The following is a 25221-nucleotide window of genomic DNA, read 5'->3' on the forward strand; positions in this document are numbered from 1 at the left end:
AAGCCACTTGCTACCTTAAGCACTTAACTGCAGCACCTATGTGCAAAGCGTCACCGCCTTTGTGCCTCTCCCTAGACAGCGGAGAGAGACTGCTACCAGCCTCTGTCCAGAGGGCAGTTCAGTCTTTCCAAGAGCCGAGGGTCCTCTGAAGGTGTCTGCCTTTTTGTCTTGGTTATAGAGTCATCAAACACAGCAGTTAAACTTCTAAAGTTATGTGAGAGAAATCAAGGCTCTTGTGTGCGTTATTGGTAAGTAACAAAACATTCAAGACACATTGAAGTCTATCATTTTCTTTCTAAGAGAATGCTGAGCATGCCTAAGAGGAGAATTAGCATGCACATGCCCTCACACTGTCTGCCGGGGACGCGAGGTACTGTAGGACAGGGCTGAACCCAGAAAAAGAAACAGATGGTTTGTACTTTTTTCTTTTCTTCTGATGTTAATCTCAGTCATTGCATTCTGTTCTGCTTCTGAGGTTAATCTGTCAGAAGCTAAGTAATTTAAATGCATGTACTGAAGAGAAACGTTATTCTTTTTCACATCATATATTCCTTGTGCTTATACTGTTTGTTATTAAATTATTTGAGAGCTTAAATCCCCTTTGTGCTGTACAGATGTTGCAGTTTGTTAGGACATCTCCATGTGTTGGTAGAATTAAGGAATGCTCAGTTTTCACATGCTGATTTTCTACACTAGCCAGACCCAATTTAAAAAAGAAAATCTTTTATCGTTGATTCAAATAGTTCTTTTATCCTTTCTACTGAGTGGAAACAATGTAGTCATCCCTCCCAGAATTATAATCTTTTTTGTTATACCGGGGCAATTCTAGTTCAGTAATTTGCCTTGAGGTGACTAAGGAAAACCCTGGCTGTTTGAGAGTAGATACATGTCTGCCACAGTAGTAGGTGCCTACCTTCCCCTCTCCTTCCCTCCCTTCTTCCAGATCTAGAAGAAGCAATCACATTGGCTACTTGTCCCTTCTCCAGTAGCAAGGTAGCTCTAAGCAAGTCAGAGTCCCATAATAGTCCCGTAGCCTACTGGAAGGGGCAACTGACTACCAGAAGTAATGCAAAGCAAAGGGGATTGCTCTGGTTCCACAGGGGCCATCAGACTGGCAAACTGGATCCATGATCAATTCTTTCTGTAGGATGAAGGAAAGCCTGTTGTCCTGATCGTGCAGTGGGGTCGTCCAGAGCAAGTCTTCCAACAGTGAAACAACTTCTGTTTGTTCTCTGGTGGAACAAAGCAATACTGGGCATTTTTATTTCCCAGTTCTCTAAGTTCAATTATAGGTTTTTATTTTAACATAAATGGAAACTTAGAAAGGAGTCCAAGATTTGGCTTATGTTCATAAGATGAACATAATTGCTGTACATATAATTTTACTGAATTTACAGATCTGTGCAGTTAATCTTCTCAGAAACAGTATTTCTAGATGAGGTCTAGCAGAGGTTGTCTATATTGGTCTTAAAATAGACAAATGCACAGCATTCTGATGGTATTAAAAATGTCTGGAACAATTGTTAGTCTGACAGGGAAGCTTCTAGGGCTGCTCCCAGGCTTAATTTAGTCCAAGGATGTAACAGTTTGGGGGAAAAAAAGCTATTATAAAACCTAAAATAAAAAGTTCATATTTAATCTGCTAGAAATTATTAATATTTATTTAGAAACTGTTGAGATGTACTGTTTATTAGTACAGAAGAAACAGACAGCTGGTAGAATCTTTCTTCATCATTCAATATAGACATGTTAAAGACAAAATGAAGTCTGAGATGTGAACCAAAACATTATTTTAATACTGATAATAATTACTACCTGTGTTACTAACTAAAAAGTGTTACAAGTAATGCATTTTTCTCTTCTATCCGGTAATATGCCACAAGTATATTTTGAAAAACAAGAACATGAAGGTGAGAAAACCTAGCCAAAACATAGCTGTGTGTGTTGACTGAGAGTTACCAAAGTCACCTTATCGCATCTTGGTATCATGTTATATTTCTGCTGCATTCTCTTGGCTTCTCTAAAAAAGTAAAGCTTGGAGACAATTAACTACAACTACTGAGGAGTTCAGTAATAAGCCCAGAATAATAATAAAACTGTGTCGAAGTCAATAGCTTAAAGAAAACAGCTGTGCAAGAAAAATGACTTTTGAAACAGAGTGTATCTTAAGAAAAGCTCAGATCCCATATATTTTAACCTTGTTCATTTGTCAACATAAAGGCAAGATAAAGTCTTGTGGGATTAAGTAAACTCCATAGCTAAAAATATAGTTTGACACTTCTTGTAGACACATGACAAGTCTACACAAAGAATATATCAGTATTCTTTTCAGCTATAAAAGAATATGTTTTTAAGAGAGGGTGAATACTTTTATTGAATTTAGATTCAAGCAGTGTAGCATTAGTACCTTCAAATAATTTTAACCAGATGTTGTTACATTTTTCTTCTTCTCAAGTTTTACAAATACAGATGGGCAGGAATTCATGTGTGAAATATTTCTAAATAGAACCCTTAATTAATATTTAGAAACTATTTTGCAGTTGGTATAATTTCTAAAACTGTTTATCTAATGTCTTAAACTGTGTGCCATAATTAGAATTTAATAATTTTCTTAATTTTGTTCAGTGAATGCAGAATTTTTTTATTTTAAGCTCTGTATTTCATATGTACTTTCCAGCAACTTTATAGCATACCTGTTTCTAAATTGACCACACTGACGCTAGGTGAGCTATATGCATTACATATTGTTCATGAGGGACAAGTGACAGACACCAGGAGTGTCAGATCTGTAATTTACATCAAACAGTTCTGGTGAGAGTGTAGTAAACTGTGACAGGAAAGTCTGACTGCCTTGTGAAGCACCAGAATGCAAGAAGAGCGGGAAAGTCGTTAGGCTAAAGTCTGGTCTCTTTTAGGTGAGTATAAAATAATGATCCTTCTTGCCATACATTCGTATTGATGGGCTTGTCCTAAAGTTTACAGCTGTGTAATGGAGAGCAGAATCTAGCCCTTTCATCCCCTTTCATAGTAACTTTCCACTGATTTTGGCAAGATGAAGATCCTGAGTCAGAGCTGCTGTTAACCTTCAGAAATGAGCAGAAAGTATTTTGGGATCCCTTGTGAATCATGAACTCCTCCATCTTGTTTTGGTTTGGCAAACCCATTTCTATTGCCATGTGTAGAACAGCTGAGGTTTTTCTTCCACGTCAATCATCACAAGGTTAACTTTGCAAAGGGCAGTTCCACAGAAATACATTATACTTTTCATGCACGGGCAGCCTCTTGGATTTTTGTGGGAAGTGTCTGATACCAGCTCACCCTCCAGTAGATATCTGGATGGTCCCAAGGCATACTTCACGTATGTACTGTATTTGCAGCATCTTGTTATTAACATCTCAACAAACAGAAGAAAAGAAGACGTCCTTGGCAAGCCATAACTACACCTCCTCAATCCAGGTGTGTGAACCTCACTGCTTCTAGAAGAGTGAGGTACGTATAATGAAGTCTGCATGTTTATAGCTGGAGCTACAGGTGTAACAGGTCACAGCCTTTGCCTGGCTGATTGATGGGAAATTGGTATGATGATGATGCCTTGAGGAGGTGGGCAAACAACATTGATGTTTAACAGTCTGGACACTAAGAGCTGAGTCAGAGCTTGAAGAGCTTTAGGAGCAGAAAGGTACAAATGTGGTTTGAAGCTTTTACTGTCCTCTCATGCCCAAGTCTCAGACTAGGGATCTGGGCCAAGAAGTACTGTAATCTTAGACACTTATTTAAAATGCAAGTCACATTAGACTGTTTTTCACATGGAAGACAAATGTTATGTGTCTGCAAAGACAACTCCAGAAAAAATAAAGCACGTCCAAAATGTGCCCATAACTTGGTATTTACTGTGATGAAAAAATGCTGAAATCTCCAGTATAGCAAACAGGCACAGCTGTCTGAGCAAGTTCATTTAAACTCAAATAGCTAAAGTTAGATGGGTTTTGTTCATTTACCTTCCTTAACATTTCTGTGGGGTTGGTACCATTTGTCTGGTTACTTTTGTATCCTACAGGAGCTACAAAGCAGCATGTCATGTTCTTATGGCCATGACAACGTTGGGGTCAAACAAAAGTGTGGAAATTAAGATGGCCATGACCATGCAGACCTTTCTTAAGTGGCCTCTTCAGTCTTTTTCTACCATCCTTCAGCTGGGTATTACGACCACACACGTGAATCAGCAGAATGGCTCACATGAACCCTCTCCATGCACTTCAGTGCAAAGTCAACGGGCTTAAAATGCTGCCAAAAGCTTCATTATTTTGATCTGAGAAAGCTAACTACAGATTTTAAACTCCCAACTTTATTCATAAGTGGAAAATGTCACAAAACAATATAAGCCATAGGAATCTACTGCTAGTCATGTTCCAGTTGACGACTTAATCTATTCCTAATCATTGTGCCATAATATTTATTGGTGGGTTTCTAATTTATAGTGCAATTAATGAGAAAGGAGTGTAGTCAGAAACCACAGGACTTATTTTCAAGCTGGAATTTTGTTGCTGTCACACTACTAACAAGAAGGAAAAATATCTTTGCAAGTTACTTATCTATAAAACTTCTAAAAAAACGCTAAAATAATTATCATTAATGGATTTTCTCTGAAGTGGAACACATTCGTACAATGTATGCTAATAAAAATACCGCAAAAATTAAAAAGCCAGAAACTTCTTGGATTGGAAAAATATAAATAATCTAGAATGTGAAAGAAGACAGAGGCCGAAAAAAAGGTAATTTGGAGATTCATTCATAGCAATTCAGGATTTCTCACTCAAAAAATTTAGATTAAAAAAAACCCCACACTCATACTAATCCAGTAGTTAAGTGACAGTTACAAAAACAATGAGCAGAGGTGAAATGTATTTTAACTCCATTTCACTATCTTCCCACAGCAGGAGGACTATTGTAAAAGAATTTAGTAAGAGCAACCATGCGTATGCTGTCTGTGCTGTTGCGTATTCTGCTGTAAAATAGTATGGATGTGTACATACTATATATTTAAGATGTCATATAAGAATTTTGGCACATAAATGCCCTTCATAAATGGCACCCTTCAGAGATATCCTTTTCAGTGCTCAAATGAGAACTTCTGTGTTGCTATAGCTAAAACCATATGTAAATATGCCTTACTTGTTTTGCTTGGGTATGCACTTAAACCTGATATTAATTCTTCTGTTTGAAGTAATTCATCCTTTGCTTTTGTAACACTTCTGAAGCAACATAGCGTCTTCAGCTCTGCTTCATTCTCCTTTCTAGAAGCACTTTGTCACTGCCCATTTTTGTTTCCTAGCCTTCTGAAATTATTTTGTTACTAATAATTGCAGTGGAGTTGTGACAGTGTAGAGGCAATGCAGATTGCCAGAAAGCTGGCATACTTTGAGCTTTCTCATTGACTCCCAAAGAACACTTTTAGATCATTTTGTGTAAACAGAAGAATCAATGGAGAAAATCCCACTGGAGTGATGGAAGACAAAATTAATCCCTGAGCTTGCACAAAAAAAGTCTTGAGCCTTGAGGTAATGTGTTTATTTATTAGATAATATTATTTCATGATAGGAATGGTAAGACACCCAGTGAGACTAGTGTGAGGATGGCATGCTATTGGGAGGCAGGTGGCAAGAAGGAGGGTCATTCAGTAAGAGAGTGGTAGATAGTCCACGATAATAGACTTCCCCGCTTTAGAGACTGAGACAAGAGTGTGAGCCTGGCATTGTTGACTGCATTTGACTTTGCAGTCTGTAAACTGCTGCTCATACAAAAATCTTTGTGGAACTGGGACCTAAGTGCTGTTAGTCTCTGCCAGTCTGATCTTAAGAGCACTCTGTTCAGGCCAGAAAGGCATATGCATATAGAATCATGGAATCATTAAGGTTGGAAAAGACCTCTAAGATCATCGAGTCCAACCATCATCCCAACACCACCATATCCACTACACCATGTCCCTAAGGGCCTCATCTACACGTCTTTTAAATACTTCCACGGATGGTGACTCTACCACTTCCCTGGGCAGCCTGTTCCAAGGCCTGACCACTCTTTCAGTAAAGACATTTTCCTAATGTCCAATCTAAACCTCCCTTGGCTCAACTTGAGGCCATTTCCTCTTGTCCTATTGCTTGTTACTTGGGAGAATAGACCAACACCCACCTGGCTACAACCTCCCTTCAGGTAGTTGTAGAGCGCGATGAGGTCTCCCCTCAGCCTCCTCTTCTCCAGGCTAAACAACCCCAGTTCCCTCAGCCGCTCCTCACAAGACTTGTGCTCCAGGCCCTTCACCAGCTTCGTTGCCCTTCTCTGGACACGCTCCAGCACCTCCATGTCCTTCTTGTAGCGAGGGGCCCAAAACTGAACACAGCATTCGAGGTGCGGCCTCACCAGTGCCGAGTACAGGGGGACAATCACCTCCCTACTCCTGCTGGCCACACTATTTCTGATACAGGCCAGGATGCCATTGGCCTTCTTGGCCACCTGGGCACACTGCCGGCTCATGTTCAGCCGGCTGTCAATCAGCACCCCCAGGTCCTTTTCCTCTGGGCAGCTTTCCAGCCACTCTTCCCCAAGCCTGTAGCGTTGCCTGGGGTTGTTGTGGCCCAAGTGCAGGACCCGGCACTTGGCCTTGTTGAACCTCATACAGTTGGCCTCAGCCCATCGATCCATCCAGGTCCCTCTACAGAGCCTTCCTACCCTCCCCTTAAATATATGAAATATTTAATCCTATGTTTATGCATAGGATACATAGAATCATAGAATCATACAGGTTGGAAAAGACCTCTAAGATCATCGTGTCCAACCGTCAACCCAGCACACCATGCCCACTACACCATGTCCCTAAGGGCCTCATCTACACGTCTTTTAAATACCTCCAGGGACGGTGACTCCACCACTTCCCTGGGCAGCCTGTTCCAAGGCCTGACCACTCTTTCAGTAAAGAAATTTCTCCTAATGTCCAATCTAAACCTCCCTTGGTGCAACTTGAGGCCATTTCCTCTTGTCCTATCGCTAGTTACTTGGGAGAAGAGACTAACCCCCACCTCGCTACAACCTCCTTTCAGGTAGTTGTAGAGCGCGATGAGGTCTCCCCTCAGCCTCCTCTTCTCCAGGCTAAACAACCCCAGTTCCCTCAGCCGCTTCTCATAAGGCTTGTGCTCCAGGCCCTTCCCCAGCTTCGTTGCCCTCCTCTGGACACGCTCCAGCACCTCCATGTCCTTCTTGTAGTGAGGGGCCCAAAACTGAACACAGCATTCGAGGTGCGGCCTCACCAGTGCCGAGTACAGGGGGACAATCACCTCCCTACTCCTGCTGGCCACACTATTTCTGATACAGGCCAGGATGCCATTGGCCTTCTTGGCCACCTGGGCACACTGCCGGCTCATGTTCAGCCGGCTGTCAACCAGCACCCCCAGGTCCTTTTCCTCTGGGCAGCTTCCCAGCCACTCTTCCCCAAGCCTGTAGCGTTGCCTGGGGTTGTTGTGGCCGAAGTGCAGGACCCGGCACTTGGCCTTGTTGAACCTCATACAGTTGGCCTCGGCCCATCGATCCAGCCTGTCCAGGTCCCTCTGCAGAGCCTTCCTACCCTCGAGCAGATCAACACTCCCGCCCAACTTGGTGTCGTCTGCAAACTTACTGAGGGAGCACTCGATCCCCTCGTCCAGATCATTGATAAAGATATTGAACAAGACCGGCCCCAGTACTGAGCCCTGGGGAACACCGCTTGTGACCGGCCGCCAACTGGATTTAACTTCGTTGACCACAACTATGCCAACTGGATTTAACTCCATCAACTGGATTTAACTCCGTTGACCACAACTACGCCAACTGGATTTAACTCCGTTGACCACAACCATGCATAGACAAAAATGCATATGCACCTATTATTTATGTATAAACTTATTTTCTTGTACTAGCATGAGACTTGTGACTATCACTTTTTAGTGTGTTATTAAAAGATTCACCATTAAAAATAAACTAATCACTAATGTCATTTTACAGATTTTAATCCCTCAAATAACTTATTTTTCCAAAAGCCTGCATCCCCCTTTTTCTACTTGTAAGAGTGCTTGATATAAGTATCTCCATGACACAGGAAATCAAACACTCATTTGCTGTTTTTATGCTACATTGGTTGTTATACTGAAACAGCTAGAAAATTGTCATTTTTCTGACCATTTTCATCAATTCTATGCACCAGATCACAAGTAACAGCTCCAAATATGTCCTGTTTACCACCATTGGTAATTGCCAGCATATTTTTGGTAATTGTGTGGTCAGAAATGGAGAAAACAATTTTACTAAAAATGGCAGAAAATTACTTTCCAATACTGACTGTGAGTGTGGTGCTGTGATTAAAGAACTGAGACTAAAGAATGTAATTCTGCAGCCAATCCTTCCGTTGCCTGATCACTAACTTGCCTTCAAAATCTGTGTGCAAATTGTTTGCAGGATTGTCCCAGATCTTTCTCAGCCTCATTTTTCTAATGGAAATGATTGACAGTAGACACATTTGTGTGCAAAGCCAGGGATAGATAGCTTTACAACACAGGATTCAAGAGCTGTTCAAATTTATGTCCTATGTTATTGGAACCCAAAAGTTTCGTGGTTGCTGGGATGGGTCTAGGCTTGGTGTCGGAGGTATCTGGCACAGAGAACCTACATTCAGCAGTGCTAACCACCTTCCCATTTGCGCTCCTAATACAGAAGAAGCCCCAACGAATCATTTGATAGCTCATCAATCAGAGCAAAGAGAAAACTCAAGATTCTTCTCACACTAAACTAAATTTAATTGCTGTCTGCTGACTACAGGTTTACAACATAATTTAACCTGTTAGCCTATTAGCTGTACTGAAAAATTCACCAAAATTCACGTCATGAAACAGTTTAACTTCATTACATTTGTCAATTGGGAAAAAACAGAAAGAGTACAGCCTAAATCCAAATCCATATGTGCAAACCCCAGCATAAGAAGTACAAGGATGTGCAATGGATAGATGTCAGGCCTGGGTCATAAGAACAAAAGCTGTGTTTTGTGGTACTACATCAAAATTAATATGCCTGCCTCTCAGGAGGCCAAGGCCTTTTAGGTCTGCTGCCTGTGAACTGAAGTTAAGTACATGCAGATGGCATTGTGGTCCACTGAGGAGACACGCTGGCTTGTATTGATGCCAGTTTAGAGATTTCTTCACTGCATTCCAGCATTGCTGCATTGTGGACCAAAGGTGCTCAAAGACTCATATAAAGTCTCTTCACATATTTATCAAATGAGATTGTAAATCTTATAAATTGCTAAGCAATTATTCCATTGTTTCTCTAGCAGACATCAAATAGATTCACGTGACAGCTCTGGATTCTGTATTTTTAAGCTGTCTTAATTACTCATGAAAGTGAAAAATCTAGAGACTACTCTAATTAGGAGTAGTTTCTTGATTAAGAACTTTAGGTAGTATCTATTTTCTGCCTGTCTTTCAGGCACATGATAACACTGGGGTTTTAGACCTGAACTTTCTGCTCCCAGAAGTTGTGTCTTTAGTCTGTTTTGGCTTGGTTCTTGTCCTGTGGGTTGATCTCCTGTAGTATGTGAACAGCTGTTTGGATTCTCTTTCATAGAATCATAGAATCATAGAATCATAGAGGTTGGAAAAGACCTCTAAGATCATTGTGTCCAACCGTCAACCCAACACCACCATATCCACTACACCATGTCCCTAAGGGCCTCATCTACACGTCTTTTAAATACTTCCAGGGATGGTGACTCCACCACTTCCCTGGGCAGCCTGTTCCAAGGCCTGACCACTCTTTCAGTAAAGAAATTTCTCCTAATGTCCAATCTAAACCTCCCTTGGTGCAACTTGAGGCCATTTCCTCTCGTCCTATCTCTAGTTACTTGGGAGAAGAGACCAACACCCACCTCGCTACAACCTCCTTTCAGGTAGTTGTAGAGCGCAATGAGATCTCCCCTCAGCCTCCTCTTCTCCAGGCTAAACAACCCCTTCTCCAGGCTAAACAACCCCATTCGAACACTTCAGGAATGAATGGTCGATCTGAGATGTCCTAGGAAGTATTCCAATATCTGGCTCAAAGTGGTAGCTTTCTCTAATCTAGGGATAATCTACCTGTCAGTGTCAACCTTCATTTCCGTTGAAGGAAGTGTAAACAAGTACTTCTAAGCTCTGAACTGGATCTCCATTCTTTTGCAACTATACATTAGTATAGTCCATTTACTGAGCTTATTTCAGCCTCATGCTCTCATTTTTAGTATTTTATCATTTCCACACTTCTCTCTCCCTGTCTTCCATCAAGCTCATTCTCTTTTTAGAACTTGTTTCAGTCATTTCTGACTGTCTATTTTCTTGTTTTATTTTCCCATCAAAAATGATCAGATTTTTCAAAGCTGAGAAGGGTCTTTATTAAACTTCAGTTTTCTGTGCATAGGATTCAAGAGGTCCTAGCACAAACTAAAAATGCCTGTATATACTGTATTTTTGCATGAGAAATACTTCATATTAGGCCTAAGGTCATACCAATTTTAGCTAATCTAGAGCTGTAACCATATTTCATTCTTCATCTGTTATAAAACAGTTTTTGCCAATATACACAGGGGAGTTGCAGTTTTAATAAAAACGTTTACAGATATTACTGGTTTTCAAGCATACATAGATTTATGTTTATATGCTTATATAAATAAACCTTAAAAATTCTGTTCCAATTTTTCAGCCAACTGACATGGACATTTTCTTGAGATTCCTATTTATGTGACAAGATAAATCAGGGAATCTATGTTCCAACTTTATGCATTATATGTATACTGAGCATCACCACTTATATTTGTCATTTTTGCTTGAAGTTTTACCACATTAGCTCTGCTAGATAGTAGTTAACACAGCAGATAGATACCTCTGAGGTTAATATGTACCTAGGTTAAAATGCAAGTGCATCAGCACTAGCTTAGGTTTTTCATAGACTGTCTTTCAAATGGAGTTGTCAGGTACAATGTTACAGTACTCTCATACAATCAGGCTACTCAGTCCTGGGCCGAATAATTTTAAAATACATTTTTCTGAGTATGGTCTTATGATTAACAATGAGAACTCAGAGGCATTGAAACTAGAGTCTAGGGACTGGTTCAAAGATGACCTGTCGTAGTCAAGGCAGGGAGGATGAGACTTTAGTAAAGTAGAAAGTATATATTTGATAGAGAGGTGATATAACTTATATATAAAGTAAATTAACTGTAAATATGTGTTTACCTATTGCAATAGTGGATATCCAGTAAATACAGTATTTTTATCTTTTCCCAGGTAAAGTGAATTTTATTGTCTCATACCCCTTGAGAATATGCAGTTATTGTTTGAGAACACTAATAATTGAACTGAATTTTTGCCTTCTCTTTACAATTATAAGGCAAAGGTATATTATTTTTTTAAGTTTTTCTGTTTATGCTTAGTCATTGGAGAGCTTTTTGTTTCTCATTTATCAATAAAGATTTCTAGAAGGTATTAAGACAATGTGATCTGGGCTCTGGAGGGGGGCCTTACATTTTCCCAAATTATGATGTTTCCCTCCTTGTGCTAAGAGAGCAAGGCAAAGAGCTGGAGCTCAGCCAAATGGTCTACTCAGAAAAGCCAAAATGAGAATGCTCCTGGGTTATGTTAATATCATAAGGGAAACATATATAAACATAGGCAGGATGAATGAAATAAGGGTGATTTTAAATTGTACATTATAGCTAATTCAAGCGTGTAAATATAATCTGCATTCAATTTCCTGAAAACTCTGGGGGAAAAAGCAGAATTACTATGTCCAAAAAAAATTACCAAACACCTGATCTGGCTGAAGAAAAGGGGTGACTTAACAAAACAGTCAGAAGAGAAGGGATAAATACAATACTAAAACTAGTATTTTTTTTTTTTTTAGTTAGAGGCAAAAAGGTCAAAGCTTAAGGCAAAATAAGGCAGCCCTGTTATATACTCTCCATGGCATTATGCTAAATGTATAATTACCAGCTTCATTGGAAGCTGCTTACCAAATTGTTGGTACAGAATTTTGCAATGTTTGGGGAACATTCATTATTGCTTTGTAAAGAAAGAAAGAATTTAAGATACTGATTATAAACCCTTCAAAAGTTATGGAATGAGAAACGGCCAAAGCCTAAGTAAGATGTTGAGAAGTCAACTGGTTTTCAACTAAATACCAGCCAGACAATTTTCAACAGAAGGTGCACAATCTTATGCAAAACACTGATTAAAATGCTTAATCAAGTAAGCCGAGATGACAAACAAGACCAGCTGTAGAGCAAAGATGGTAGCATATCAGCTGTGCACACAGTATGGCTCAGCCTTGAGAAATGTCCACATGAGAAGTAATAATTGACCAAAAAATTGACCCAAAAGAGAATCTGATTAAAAAAATCTGCTTTACACTGTGTTGATAGAGCAGCATCTTTTAATTTGTAACATCTGAACTTTTAAGAAAATCAACTTTCACTTTCATGTAAAGTTGGTCTCCTTGAGCCTTTTTTCCTTTGTTCTTTTTTAAAGAATATGTTGGTTTTCTCTACAGTGTGACTTATGAATATGTATAAGGTAAAAGTACATTTTAATAAGTGACCATTAGCTGACTTGATATAGCTTTGTGTGTAGGCAGTAGATAAAGAATAAACGTGTCGAACAAATGGCAAATAACTGTGCAACCATAATCTAATGTTATTTGCTTTCTTCTAAATGATATCAATCCTGCTTCCCCATGGGATGAATGTTTGCAGATGGATAGTGATGCATATGAAGCCAGGAAAGAAAACTAGAAAAAATCTTGATTCTTTTTTTATATGAGAGAGACTCAATTTCAAATAAAAGTATAGCATGGGCACAGACTTTATAATATAGAAGGCTGAATAACAACTGTATATTAAGGATTGTGTTCTCAAGTGTGCTTAAAAGTGGAACAAATTTGCTTCCATTCTCTTTGAATGTTCTGTTTGCCCAGAGGTCCTGGCATTCTTTCACTCCTTATTGAACTAAAGCAACAGAAATACAAAGTTCTGCCTATGCTTGGGTAACTAAGCATTTTGGTTAAAGACTGCTATTTTCTATAGCCAAGGGGATGTGCGAAAGCAATGTTACTACCAATCATTTCTAGCCATCCTTGACTTCCCAGCCTGCAAAACCAGGTATCTACTTACTGTCAAATTTACTGTGGAACATCTTTCAGCACAAGTCCAGAAGGAAGTGTAAAATCCTGTCCCTAGAGTTACAGCAACTTTTTTCAGCTCTCATCTTGCTGTACTTTTCCAAAATACCCTCTAGCAACCCAAGTAGTACTCAAGAATTCTTCACAAACCATTATCCCCTGTGTGTCTTCAATATTCTTCCCAAACAAGGAGCAGATGAAACATTTTCAGTTGTATCCATTAATGTTTAATTACCAGCTTTCCCCTTTGGTGTTTATTATACAAAAAGATATCAATATTCTCAGTTGTTAAAAATTGTAATATTTTGTCTTGACTCTGCAGTAGCAGGAATTTTATCCAAAAGACAAACTTTGGAGTTTTGTGTGACTATAAGAGTGTCTTATCTTCCATTTCATTTCATATTTGGTGAGAAGTCTTTGAAAACACAACCTTAAAACCTGAATGCAAATAAAAGGAAACAAGTATATTATCTTTCTGAGTTTGGTATATCTGAGCTGAGCCAATCACATCATTTTAAGGGAACAGCAATATCACTATGCTTGAAACACTAAAGGCCTCCAATATTATGATTCTTTAACAGAGAAAACTTAAGTGATTATCTCAATTTTCTGAATAATTAATCCCAAAAGTTCCCTATTCAGGGAATAGGGACATTCATTTTGTGTTCCTTTTTCAGCACTGAGGATACTTTGAACAATCCTGATACAGTTTAAGAGTAATCATCATTTCTCTGCTTTCTGAAAAGACACTACTTTCCTTTTGTGCAATTTTTGATGGGTATTTTTACATTTTAATTATAATTTGAGGTGTTAAAAAATTGACTGTCTGCATGTTCTTAAAGAACACAATCTGACGCAAAAAATGGTTGACTTTTTCAAAGCGAAATATTTGTTATTCGGAATAGCAAGTGACTTTGCAACAAAGTCTGGAGTTTTTCCTCTGTTGAAGTGGAACCAGTACTAACCACCTTCTACCGAGTACCTTCCATGTACACTCTTTATTCTGGAAGTAAGACCAAAGTAATTTTTTTTAAAAGGGATTAGACAAAACTGTGACCATGCTTGCACCTCAAGTACAGAATTTCCCAGGAAATGTGGACAAATAGAAGATTTTCTTAATTGTTGATGGATTATGTTCTTAAGGTGGTTGTACCTTCAATATAAAAGGGTAATTAAAAACAATTAACGACATTGCCCATAAATCTGGCAAAGGACCAGAAGCTGAGCAGAAAATTCTTTTAGTGGTATAATTCCCTGTAGTATGGTAAAGAAAATATTGTAAAGAGCCATGGGAAGGTTTTTCAGAAGTACTTCATGAATTTTTGCAGTTTGTGTTCTGTTAACAGTTTTCATGTTCAAGTTAGTATTTCTAGAAACTATGAGAAACTTGTTTTGTGTAGAATTTTTCTCATTCTCTACTTAGAGTGAAAATATAGTCGTATAGTAGCTGTGTTTGCTATGAGTGCAGAACAGGAAAGGCCATGCAAAGGAGGTTTCAAGTTCCCATTTACTTATTCTGAAGCTACAGCTTCTCTGTGCCGGTCACCGTAAAGAAGTGAAATGGATGGAAACCACTCTGAGCTGTCAGTACATCGTAGCTCTGAATCAACTGGGAAAGCAGCACAGTGTCAGCAGCATGGAGATGGATTTTTGTTTAATTAGGCTCTTTGTTCTGGCAAGAGGAAGCAGGCGGGTGTCTCAGCAGACTGGCCTGCGTGCCTCCCGCACGTCGCTGGGGTCCTCCCAGTGTTCAGATGGTTCTCCTGTGGCTTACGTGCCTGGTGTGAGAGACTGCTGAAAGGCAGAGCGCAAACATCAGAGCTTCATTTTTACCAGGTTCTGCATGATGTAGACACCAACAGAGATTTTTGAAAGAGGTGCTTATGCTGCTTATATTTACTCTAGCTAACTTATGCTGTTGATCTAGAACACATTGTGTAAAGTGAAAATAATTCCCAACAATCAAGTGGCAAAACACACCCATTATATCTCACATTCACTCAGCCTTCTCCACAAGAAAATACTTTCTCAATAGTCACTAAGTGGAAGTTAAATAGAGAAGAAAAAAGCAAGTTCCCCAAATTATTCATTAGTAATTTGCTATTGTCACAAGTTGTTGTCACAAATGTTTCTTCTTCTTTCACTCCCTCACCTGCTATAGAATCACCCTAACACTATGTCCTCACTGCAAGTGTTGCTATACATTTGTTGGACTTCTCTCATCCATTAGCTCACCAAATAGAATTAAAAAGTATTAGTGAGAAAGGGAAAGGCAGGTGAAAAGGCACCAAGTGGCATATGTGTTGTCATTTATGGACACCAGCTTTTTTCTGAAGAGCAAGAACTTCAAAACTACAATTGTTGGAACAGCAAATGATGGCCTTCTGACACATCAAAACACAGACTACACAGAAGTTGCATTGACATTTTTCAAGTCTGAGTCTCTGAGGGTATCATGGTACAAATACAAATGATGATGCTGCCCAAGAGTAATAGTTAATGGCCCATTCAGAAAGCTGATGTGCATCTGTTATAACACATGAATACATGCAGGTCTTACCAGGAAACTTGTTAGATGGAGATGTTGAAAGAAGATAGGCCTGAGATTAAATTTGATCAGTAGAAACCTTTGTCTTGGGAACATGTCTTGCATGGGACTCCTTCATGTCTTGGGAATTGACATGTGACTTCTTTAAATACATACCTAGGCTGGTAGCATGCTCCACAGCAGTACTCTGGTAAGCTTCCTGTTTGCAAAGTCCAGAAGAACTGTGTATTGGGTTTGCGTGGCCAAGTTTTGGTAGCAGGGGGGCTACGGGGGTGGCTTCTGTGAGAAGCTGCTAGAAGCTTCCCCCATGTCCGATAGAGCCAGTGCCAGCCGACTCCAAGACGAACCCGCTGCTGGCCAAGGCCGAGCCCATCAGCAATGGTGGTAGCGCCTCTGTGATAACATATTTAAGAAGGGGGAAAAGAAAAACAGCAATTGCAGCCGGAGAGAGGAGTGAGGATATGTGAGAGGAACAGCCCTGCAGACACCCAGGTGAGGGAAGAAGGAGGGGCAGGAGGGGCTCCAGGCGCCAGAGCAGAGATTCCCCTGCAGCCCGGGGTGAAGGCCATGGTGAGGCAGGCTGTGCCCCTGCAGCCCATGGAGGTCCACAGTGGAGCAGATATCCACCTGCAGCCCAGGGAGGACCCCACGCCGGAGCAGGTGGATGCCCGAAGGAGGCTGTGACCCTGTGGGAAGCCCACGCTGGAGCAGGCTCCTGGCAGGACCTGTGGACCTGTGGAGAGAGGAGCCCATGCTGGAGCAGGTTTGCTGGCAGGACTTGTGATCCCGTGGGGGACCCAGGCTGGAGCAGTCTGTTCCTGAAGGACTGCACCCCGTGGAGTGCAGGGGAAGAGTGTGAGGAGTCCTCCCCCTGAGGAGGAAGGAGCAGCAGAGACAACGTGTGATGAACTGACCGCAACCCCCATTCCCCGTCCCCCTGTGGCGTTCGGGGGGAGGAGGTAGAGAAAATCGGGAGTGAAGTTGAGCCCGGGAAGAAGGGAGGGGTGGGGGGAAGGTGTTCTTAGGGTTTAGTTTTTATTTATTTATTATGCTACTCTGATTTGATTGGTAATAGATTAAATTAATTTTCCCCAAGTCGAGTCTGTTTTGCCTGTGATGGTAATTGGTGAGTGATCTCTCCCTGCCCTTATCTCGACCCACGAGCCTTTTGTGATATTTTCTCTCCCCTGTCCAGCTGAGGAGGGCAGTGATAGAGTGGCTTTGGTGGGCACCTGGCATCCAGCCAGGGTCAACCCATCACAAATTGTCTTTAAAAATGTAAGTATTCCTTATGGATATATCCAGAACTCTTGGAAATCTAGTCAGTACAGCTCAGCATCTATGTTATAGCTAAGTCAAATCAAACCAGATTTTTTCCTAGTTTTTCATTGCTGCTGATAGTGACCTTTCTGACCTCTTTGTCCTTTATGAGATTGGTCAATTGTGACTGGCAGGCACATTCAGACATCAAAATTTTGCTTAGGTTAAGACAGTCTCAGAGAATGAATCACACCTTAATTACTATGTGCCACCATTCGGTGTATAGTTTCATATATGCTAAAACAAAGACAGGTCCTATGTTTATGTGACATGAGTATACAGCTAGGCGCCTGGAACCTGTATGTTGCTGTAGTGTGGAGGTAAATGGGGAAATGTTCGCATTCCTGCAATATTCCAAGATATTATGGATCCCACCCTAATTTAAAAACTACTACTTGCATTTTGCATAAGAATTCCCTTTCAGCGTGATCACATTTTGAACCTTCTGTCCTTTCCATCAAGGTAGTGGAGGCTACCTGTATGTTAAGCACATGCTGGCTCAATTCTTTCTTCAGTGCTTTGCTTTGTAGGTAGGTGTACAAGATTCATAGGCTGAAACAAAGGACAAATTGCAAAAGAGTCTGATTCTGTAGCTGCAGGAGATGGGGAGTTGTGGAGGCTGATCCTTAGCCTAGGCACTTGGTGTGCCTTTTGCATTAAAGTAAATGGATAAAACCTATAACAGAGGTTAAAGGTTTAAAGAACTGGGAGAATAAAAAGAATGAAAACAGAACTGAGAATAGAAATTGGCACTCCCATTTGATTGCTTTAATCAATAGTCTACTGTGCAGAAGTAAAACAATGCATCTATGGCATCGTTCTCTAGAGAGCTCTGCATTTTTAATCTCAATACAGAAACACATCCTGTGGAAACCTGAGTCAAGCACCTAGTCAAGTATACCTCAAAAATACCTGTATCTGGTATTTACATTGGCAGACTGCTCACCAGATATGGATTTTGTGATATGACCCATCCTCACTCTACAAACCTTTGGATGTGCACACTCTTCTCCAGGACCTGCCCAAGGAACTTGGATTCTATAAGTTTGTTTGTCTGATTCAGTCTGCTGAGGGCAAAAGCCTAATTTTTAGGCATAGGATGTGTGAATATGGCCCTTTGCCTGTGATGAACCCTCATCCCTTATGAGCCACCACGTATTTCATTAACTGAGTTAATGACACTTTGATGAGGAACACTAAGAAATGTAGGAAACTAGGTTAGGATTCATGTTACCAGACTTCCAGTATCAGCAGTGTGAACATCTGAGTAGGTCCTGTTTTAGAGTGAAGAGAAATAGGTACATCTTTCAACAGAACCTATTTTGAAATGAATTGCACCCCAGAAATGCCTTTTTCTTTTCACTGACTATAAAAAGAATCTACATCAGTCTAGATGCGTATGGTGTATGTGCACCAAATATGGCATGACTTCTACCGCTGGCCTTTTACCAAAACCACCGAGCTCCCTAAATGAGTGAAGCAAGCTCTCCTGCTGTGTCAGCCTAAGATGGAAGTGAGTTGAATGCCTTAAATAAAAATCATGGTGTGGCTTTATGTCTCACACTTTGCCTATAATACGTGATATTACCCAGACCTCTGCTTCTGCATTTGTAACACTAATAAGGAAGCAGTAAAGCAAGAAAAAAGAGTCTTCTGAAACATGGCGTCAGTGGTTATATAAACAGCAAGTTCTTGCCACATGGCAGCCAGTATATTTTGTTGCATATATACAGTGATTTGTGTGCACAGTAGGGACTTGAAACATGGTAGGAAATGAGATGGCACAGCTTAGAATTTTTTTGCAAGAAGCCCTACTTCAGATGTACGATTGTTCCTAAACAGTTATTTATATTTATGAAGTGTCAAGGAATTTCCAGTTAAAAGAATATTATTCTTCTTTTTTGTTTGTTTTAGAGGTTTTTTTTTTTAAAAACAAAATTTATTCAGGAATTATTCTTGCTGGTATTGAAATACAAAGTATAATTTCCAGAATAACTTGAATAGAACTAAAATAATTGCAGACCAGATTTCTCCCTAACTCACCTTTTGATATTTAAAGAAGTTTTTCACCACAAATTGATTGCGGGCTAGACGCTGGCTTTATGGAGCATTCTGTCCTAACTCGATTTGGAAATTGAAAGGAAGTGCCAGCAGGGGCGACTTTTCAAAAGTTGAGTCTAAAGTGTATATATTTTTAGTTGTTCTTGTCTTGTTGTTGAGTTGTTATCTCTGCATGGATTGTGACTGTGGGAGAAACTGCTATGATAACATTCATAAACCAAATCAAGATCTGCTGGCTAAAAAAGAAGAGGCTTTCTACTTCCTCAATGGGTGAAGAAATAAATTTGCATGGATCAGTAAAGATGGCAATAATTAATATAAGCCCCCTCAGGGTTTGTACAAAAGAAATTCTTTAACTGGTTTTGGTGGAAATTCAGGTGTAAGACGGTGCAAGTGCTGTGGATCAGGAGAATAATAGCTCGTAAGAGCAACACTCTGGAAACATTTTATTGGTGGGAAATGTGCAAATGCACAAAAAAATGCTGGGGGCTGTTGCAGAAGCAACAAAAGTGAACCATAGTATTATTTATCATTCATATTGATCACTGAATTGTGGCAGCAAATTACTGTTGTTTTTCGGGATTTACCTATTGTTAAAACAATACATGTTGGTAAGACAAGAACAATGTGCTGGCTCTCATTAAAGTGAGAAAACAATTAAAGAGTAGATTGAAGGGGCCATATTTTGTCTCTTTGATTGCTGTTGGTTTGAAAATGCAAATATAAAAAGAATTTCTTACAATTAAATTGAATGAGAAATAACCTAACATGAGCTTGATTATTTTCAGGGTAGGAATGAAACTACATTAGGAACGTTTGAAAATGTAGAAAGCAGACAAAACTACTTTAAAATCTAGCAGTGTATCTACACTGAAAAATATCATCCCCCTTACAGATCAGTAAGCCTAAACACAAATATTTGTTACATTTGTTTTCAAACATTTACACATTTTGTATATTCCAAAATACAGCACAGTGGATTAAAATAAATTAACAGTTATTTCTGAAGGATGTGTAACAAAGTTTTCGACACTTCTGCTCAACTGCCAAAACAATTTCATAATTAAAGGCGGCATTTAATATAATCATTGTGTAAGCCATGGAAGTGTTGAGGTATGATCCATAGAAGACAGTTTGCTCCCTAACATCCAGATGAAAGAAGCATACAAACATTTTCCATGTAGGTTAATTTTGTACATCAAGTGAACAGCTCTGCAGTTTTTAAATATCTCAAGGAAGATGAAGACAAAAATGATGGATAGAAGCTTTTAATGACTAAATACTAAATGTTTCCCTGGTTTGGTATATGATTACCATGATGTAGTATAGTACTTGAAGACTGAGATATGATAAAGAATTGATGTGTAGTTAGTGGGACACCTATATATAGCTCTTACCTAAAAGCACATAACAGCAAAGCAAAGGGAGTGTATGCACTCAGCGGTATACATTAGCTCTCATTGACTTTACACTCTGACTTCAGGAAACATAATTACTTTAACCTGATTTAGCCCCGTTCTAGAAAAAAATTGCGTACTTTTCAGAAACACATAAGCGTGTTGAGTCTTTGCAAAAGATACCAGTGGGTTCTTTTGATGAGGAACATTGTGCTGCACAAAACCAAGCAATGTGCATGCATGCACCTGCCCTGGGAAGCTGCCCTCAGACCTGCCCTGACACTATGGCATCCTTACAATTTCTGAAAACTTTTAGAATTTATGATACTCATTCTTATCAATTACATTCCTCAGCTGCAGGACCGAAAATAACATTTCTTGTGTAAAGAGTTCAGGGAGAGTGGAAAAGTGCTACTTATGAACTATTTAAAGGCTGAGTTTCAAATTAAATTAATTTAGTGCTACTTATGAAGAGGTTTATGATTTAAAATAAGATATTTTGAAATTGTAAAATGATAAAAATAGAAAAAATTAACACTTATAATACTTGAGTCATGTACTTGACAGTAGTAGGAATACGTATTTTGCCAAATGCAGAGTTATTCAGGCTACTCCATTTCCAGCAATAGCACCATGATGTCTTGTCCTTCTGGCTAAGTAGCTGCGTATGAACAACTTCTTTACTGATATGAGATGTTGGAGTCCTACTGTCCATTAGGCCTTTCACTGCTCATTGCTGTATCAAAATAATAAAAAATATTTCAGAGTTCACCATTTGGTTTGTATTTCGAGGCTTTTCTTGTGGATCTTGGCTTCTTCTGCATTCTGTTAAATTCTGGAGGGCTGCTCTTACCCTGTTTTGATGATTTATCCAAGTGTGAATACAGCAATGAAAATCCTTCACTGAGGGTTGGTGTCTGCTTAATGGATGTTACAGCATGGAATACATGGCGTCCTAGGGAGCTTGTCTAGAGCCCATTTCTCTTTCTCTTTCAAGATACAGTTTCTGCAGTTTCTTATGTGGAGAAGTGCTACTATGAAACTATTAGATGTGCTTTTATACTTCTAGGTTTCTAAAATGCAATTTGGCAGAGGAAAACAGCTTGGCCAGCAGCCCATGCCACATGAGTCTTCCAGTAATGATCAGTTTGCGCTCTGGAGATGACAGCATAGTTCCTACTAGTGAAGAATTTGGAAGATACTTTGAAGGCACGAACCAAAGTATTAGGTCATTTTCTTCCTTTTTTTAAAGAAAGTTTCACTTGCAGTTAGCTTATTGATAGAAAAGATACTTAGCCTTACCTGAAACTTCCACTGCAGACGTTACCTCTGCTGGGAAGGATGCTGCGACTTACAACGTAGCAGCGTTTGACATGACTGTCTAGGGAGGAGAGATCTAAAGGATCTAAAGTATGTGCTGAGCATCCTCAGCAATACGCTCAAAGAGCAACTGCACATAAGGAGTAAGTGATCCTTAAGGTGTCTTCCTGTTCCACTTAGTATATCTCAGGTATCTTACTGTTTTGTTGGGGGGTTTTGAGTTTTTGTAATTTTGCTTTCTGCACTTGTTGTTTGTGTAAGTTACTTGCTCTGAACATGACTTTGAATCCCGGGTTCTTTCTTCTATATGATATGACATAATTTTTCAAATTATTGTAGTATATCAGATCAAAAGGAATGATTTAATGTTCTGTAACAAAAATGGTGAATTGTAACATTTTGCTATTAATTTAATGATAGTAATATTCCTTTTTAAAAGCATATTAAGTTATCTTCATAGTTAACGTGAATAGTCAATAAAGTCCTATTTTTATTTAGCAAAGTGAGTTTAAGATTCTGTAATATATACAAGGCATACTAATTTTTTATGAAAATATTTGCTGTGGCATGTCAGATAATGTGTATTATGCAGCTTTGTTTGTGCACTTTAATACAGTTTAACCATTTCTCTCATGAGACACTAAAAATGAAAGAGTATACAGTCATTATATGTAGGGGCCATTCCTTTCTGAATTGAAGCAGTGTAATTAATTGATTAAAGTATATCACATCTCTTAGTTCAAGAAAAAAAAATACATTACTTAATTACTTTCTAAGTGGTTTTCCCTGTTTTATCTTGATTATGTAGGATGCATGCATATGTAGAATTACTGAAGTGATCAATTATTTTTTATTCCTGAGTATCCACAGTGTTCTCAAATATAGTCCAGTAAAAAAGAGAGAAATGTTTACTGGTCAGTAATTGCATTGTGAAATACAAAGAAAGAGAAAAAAATACACACTCATGCATCTCTTTATACTAAGTTGTGCAAATTAAATTAAAATTTATATTTTTTTCTTTTTCTAAAATCATCATTCTTACAGCAGCAATGAGTTTTTGATGTTCCCATCTAAAACTTATTTGCACTATGGCAGTGTTGAGTGCTTTTCTCCCATGAGCTGTTTTCCACAGTGACTGTCCTTGACCAAACCAGAAAATGAATTTGATTTCTCTAATGCAAAAGGTAATTGGATTTCTCTTTATGGAATACATCCCTTTAATGACTGTCTCTGCTTCAGCCAATTTAGCTGCAACCGACCTGACATTGATCTGGTGATATGACTTTAAATAAATGCCAGAGCTGGGAGATGAAAGACCAACTGTCTGATATCAGAAAGAACATTTCCTGCCTCGTCTTGCCATTTTCCTCAGAAAATGTCTCCTTCTTGAATGTCATTCTTATGAAACATGCTACTCTAATAATTGGTCATAGAGCAGCAGATAGCATCCTTCTACCAAATATAATAAGTATTTTCCAGAAAGTGCCTGGAGCAAATATTTTGAAAATTGAATAAAACCTCTCAAAATATCTGTTCTTCTTTGCAAATATTCATTACTATCTAGACTCTTCCTAAGAGAAAAAGGTATTACTAAAGTAGTGGATTAAATCTTTACAGAGGTCCTGTTCAGCATTAAATATTTATCGAAATATTTATTTAGATAATAGGGATCTTATAAAAAAGTATCATAGATGCTGATCTGAGGAAAGATTTGCCTACATAAAACAATTAGTAAAGAAGATATTTTGGGATATAATCTGTTCTTTCTTCAGGCTAGGCTTAATGGAATCATAAAATCCTAGAATGTGTTTTCCTATTTATTTAACATATTCATTATCCTTTGGACCCAGGCCTTCAGGCTAATATGCTGAGCACTTTTAACCCCAAATGGACTTGGAACCAAAATTTAGAACTTGAATGTAGTTTATATGTAGTTTTAATTTAATCATGGGCCATGTGTTCTTTTTGATAAACACTGTTAATGTCATTGATTGAAAGTGGTAGCTCACACTCTGGATGGTAAACTGGATTTTAAAAACTCTGTATATCAAAATAAATGTAGTGGAAAATAAAAACAAGAAATCTTGACTTCAATTTGAAGTTATTTCCTTCTGAAATCTTATTAACAGTTATTTTCAGACTAATCAAAACAGTAATTTTCCACTGTGTACTGATACCAATGACAGATAGTAAGAATTTGTTTTACTTATCTGTATTTTCAAGTGGGTGCTCACCCCTGTTTCCTTTATCTGTTCAGTTATTTCTTAATCTTTACGTATGGGTAGGTTTTCCACTCTTCTAGATCTTTTGCACAACGGAATTGATGAGTTTATGTAATGTAACTTTCAGTGCTTTTTAGTACAGTTAACTTGAAGTAAATGGATATGAAAACACAGCTTCCCAAAGGTGCAAGCGCCTGAGGGGTGTTCACCACCCTCATTTAGCTGAAAGTCATTTTTAATACTTTTGTGTTCCACCCAGAAGTAGTGCATGCATATGAGTCTCTGGACAGAGAAACAGATGGTCTCTTTAGATAGGAATTATGAAAATGAGAACAGATATTTCATACTTCTTAAATTTCGTGCAAGTTTTAAGGGATTTTCGTGTCTCTATCCCAAGTGTGCTTTTCTTACTGATACCAGGAAGCAAGAGGAGATTATAAATGGCATATAGTGCTTAACTCACAGGCTTGCACTCCCTGGCTGCAGTTCTGATTTCAAGAGTGGAAATTCTGCTGATGCTGCCCTCAGGGAAGTAGGTGCCCTCTCCCAGGCTGGACTAGCTTCATAGCCATAGGGGAACGTAGCTTATGTGCTGTAGGTTTCTGTAACTTTTAGACTAGTTCTTCTTCTCATCCTGTTTTTGGATCTCCACAGGTTTCCTTGTTTCTCAATGAGTTGCATGCACTTCTAGGGGCAGAATATGTAGTCCAATATACTTTATCTTGATTGCAAGTAACACTAGAGATCCTATTTTTCTACTGTCTAACTATTAAAATTATCAAAACTGAAGCAGGTGTGTCATACATAAACAAAAGTGTTCGTAAAGTCCATGTTAGTACTTTCTTTTGTGACACAAGTTTAACTGTGTATTATTTCTTCTTTCCTGTAGGTCACTGATATGATGCTTCAGGACAAACCCTACCCAGACTGGGGAAAGTCTGCCAGAGCTTTCTGGAAGAAAGGAAACATTAGGATCATTTTATTCTGGTAGGAATATATTAAAATCAAATTATTGTAAATGAACCTTTTATAGAGCATCAAAAAATATATCTTCTAATTATCTGTGGCAGGAAGAGATATAAATGGAATATATAGTAGAAAAAAAATGATACTTGGTCTAACAAAAAATTAAACA

At 38.9% G+C, this 25221-nt stretch overlaps 1 protein-coding gene across 1 annotated transcript in view; it reads left to right on the forward strand.

Annotated features, from left to right (window-relative positions):
* TMEM117 (transmembrane protein 117) overlaps window positions 1–25221 on the forward strand; it is a 237693-nt gene that overhangs the window by 134858 nt on the left and 77614 nt on the right. The window contains exon 6 of the mRNA XM_075148206.1: window positions 24976–25073. Within this exon, the coding sequence (XP_075004307.1) occupies window positions 24976–25073 (98 nt within the window). The remainder of the gene's footprint in view (window positions 1–24975; window positions 25074–25221) is intronic.

Source organism: Calonectris borealis, chromosome 1, assembly GCF_964195595.1.
Source record: "Calonectris borealis chromosome 1, bCalBor7.hap1.2, whole genome shotgun sequence".
In the NCBI taxonomy this organism is placed as follows: domain Eukaryota; kingdom Metazoa; phylum Chordata; class Aves; order Procellariiformes; family Procellariidae; genus Calonectris; species Calonectris borealis.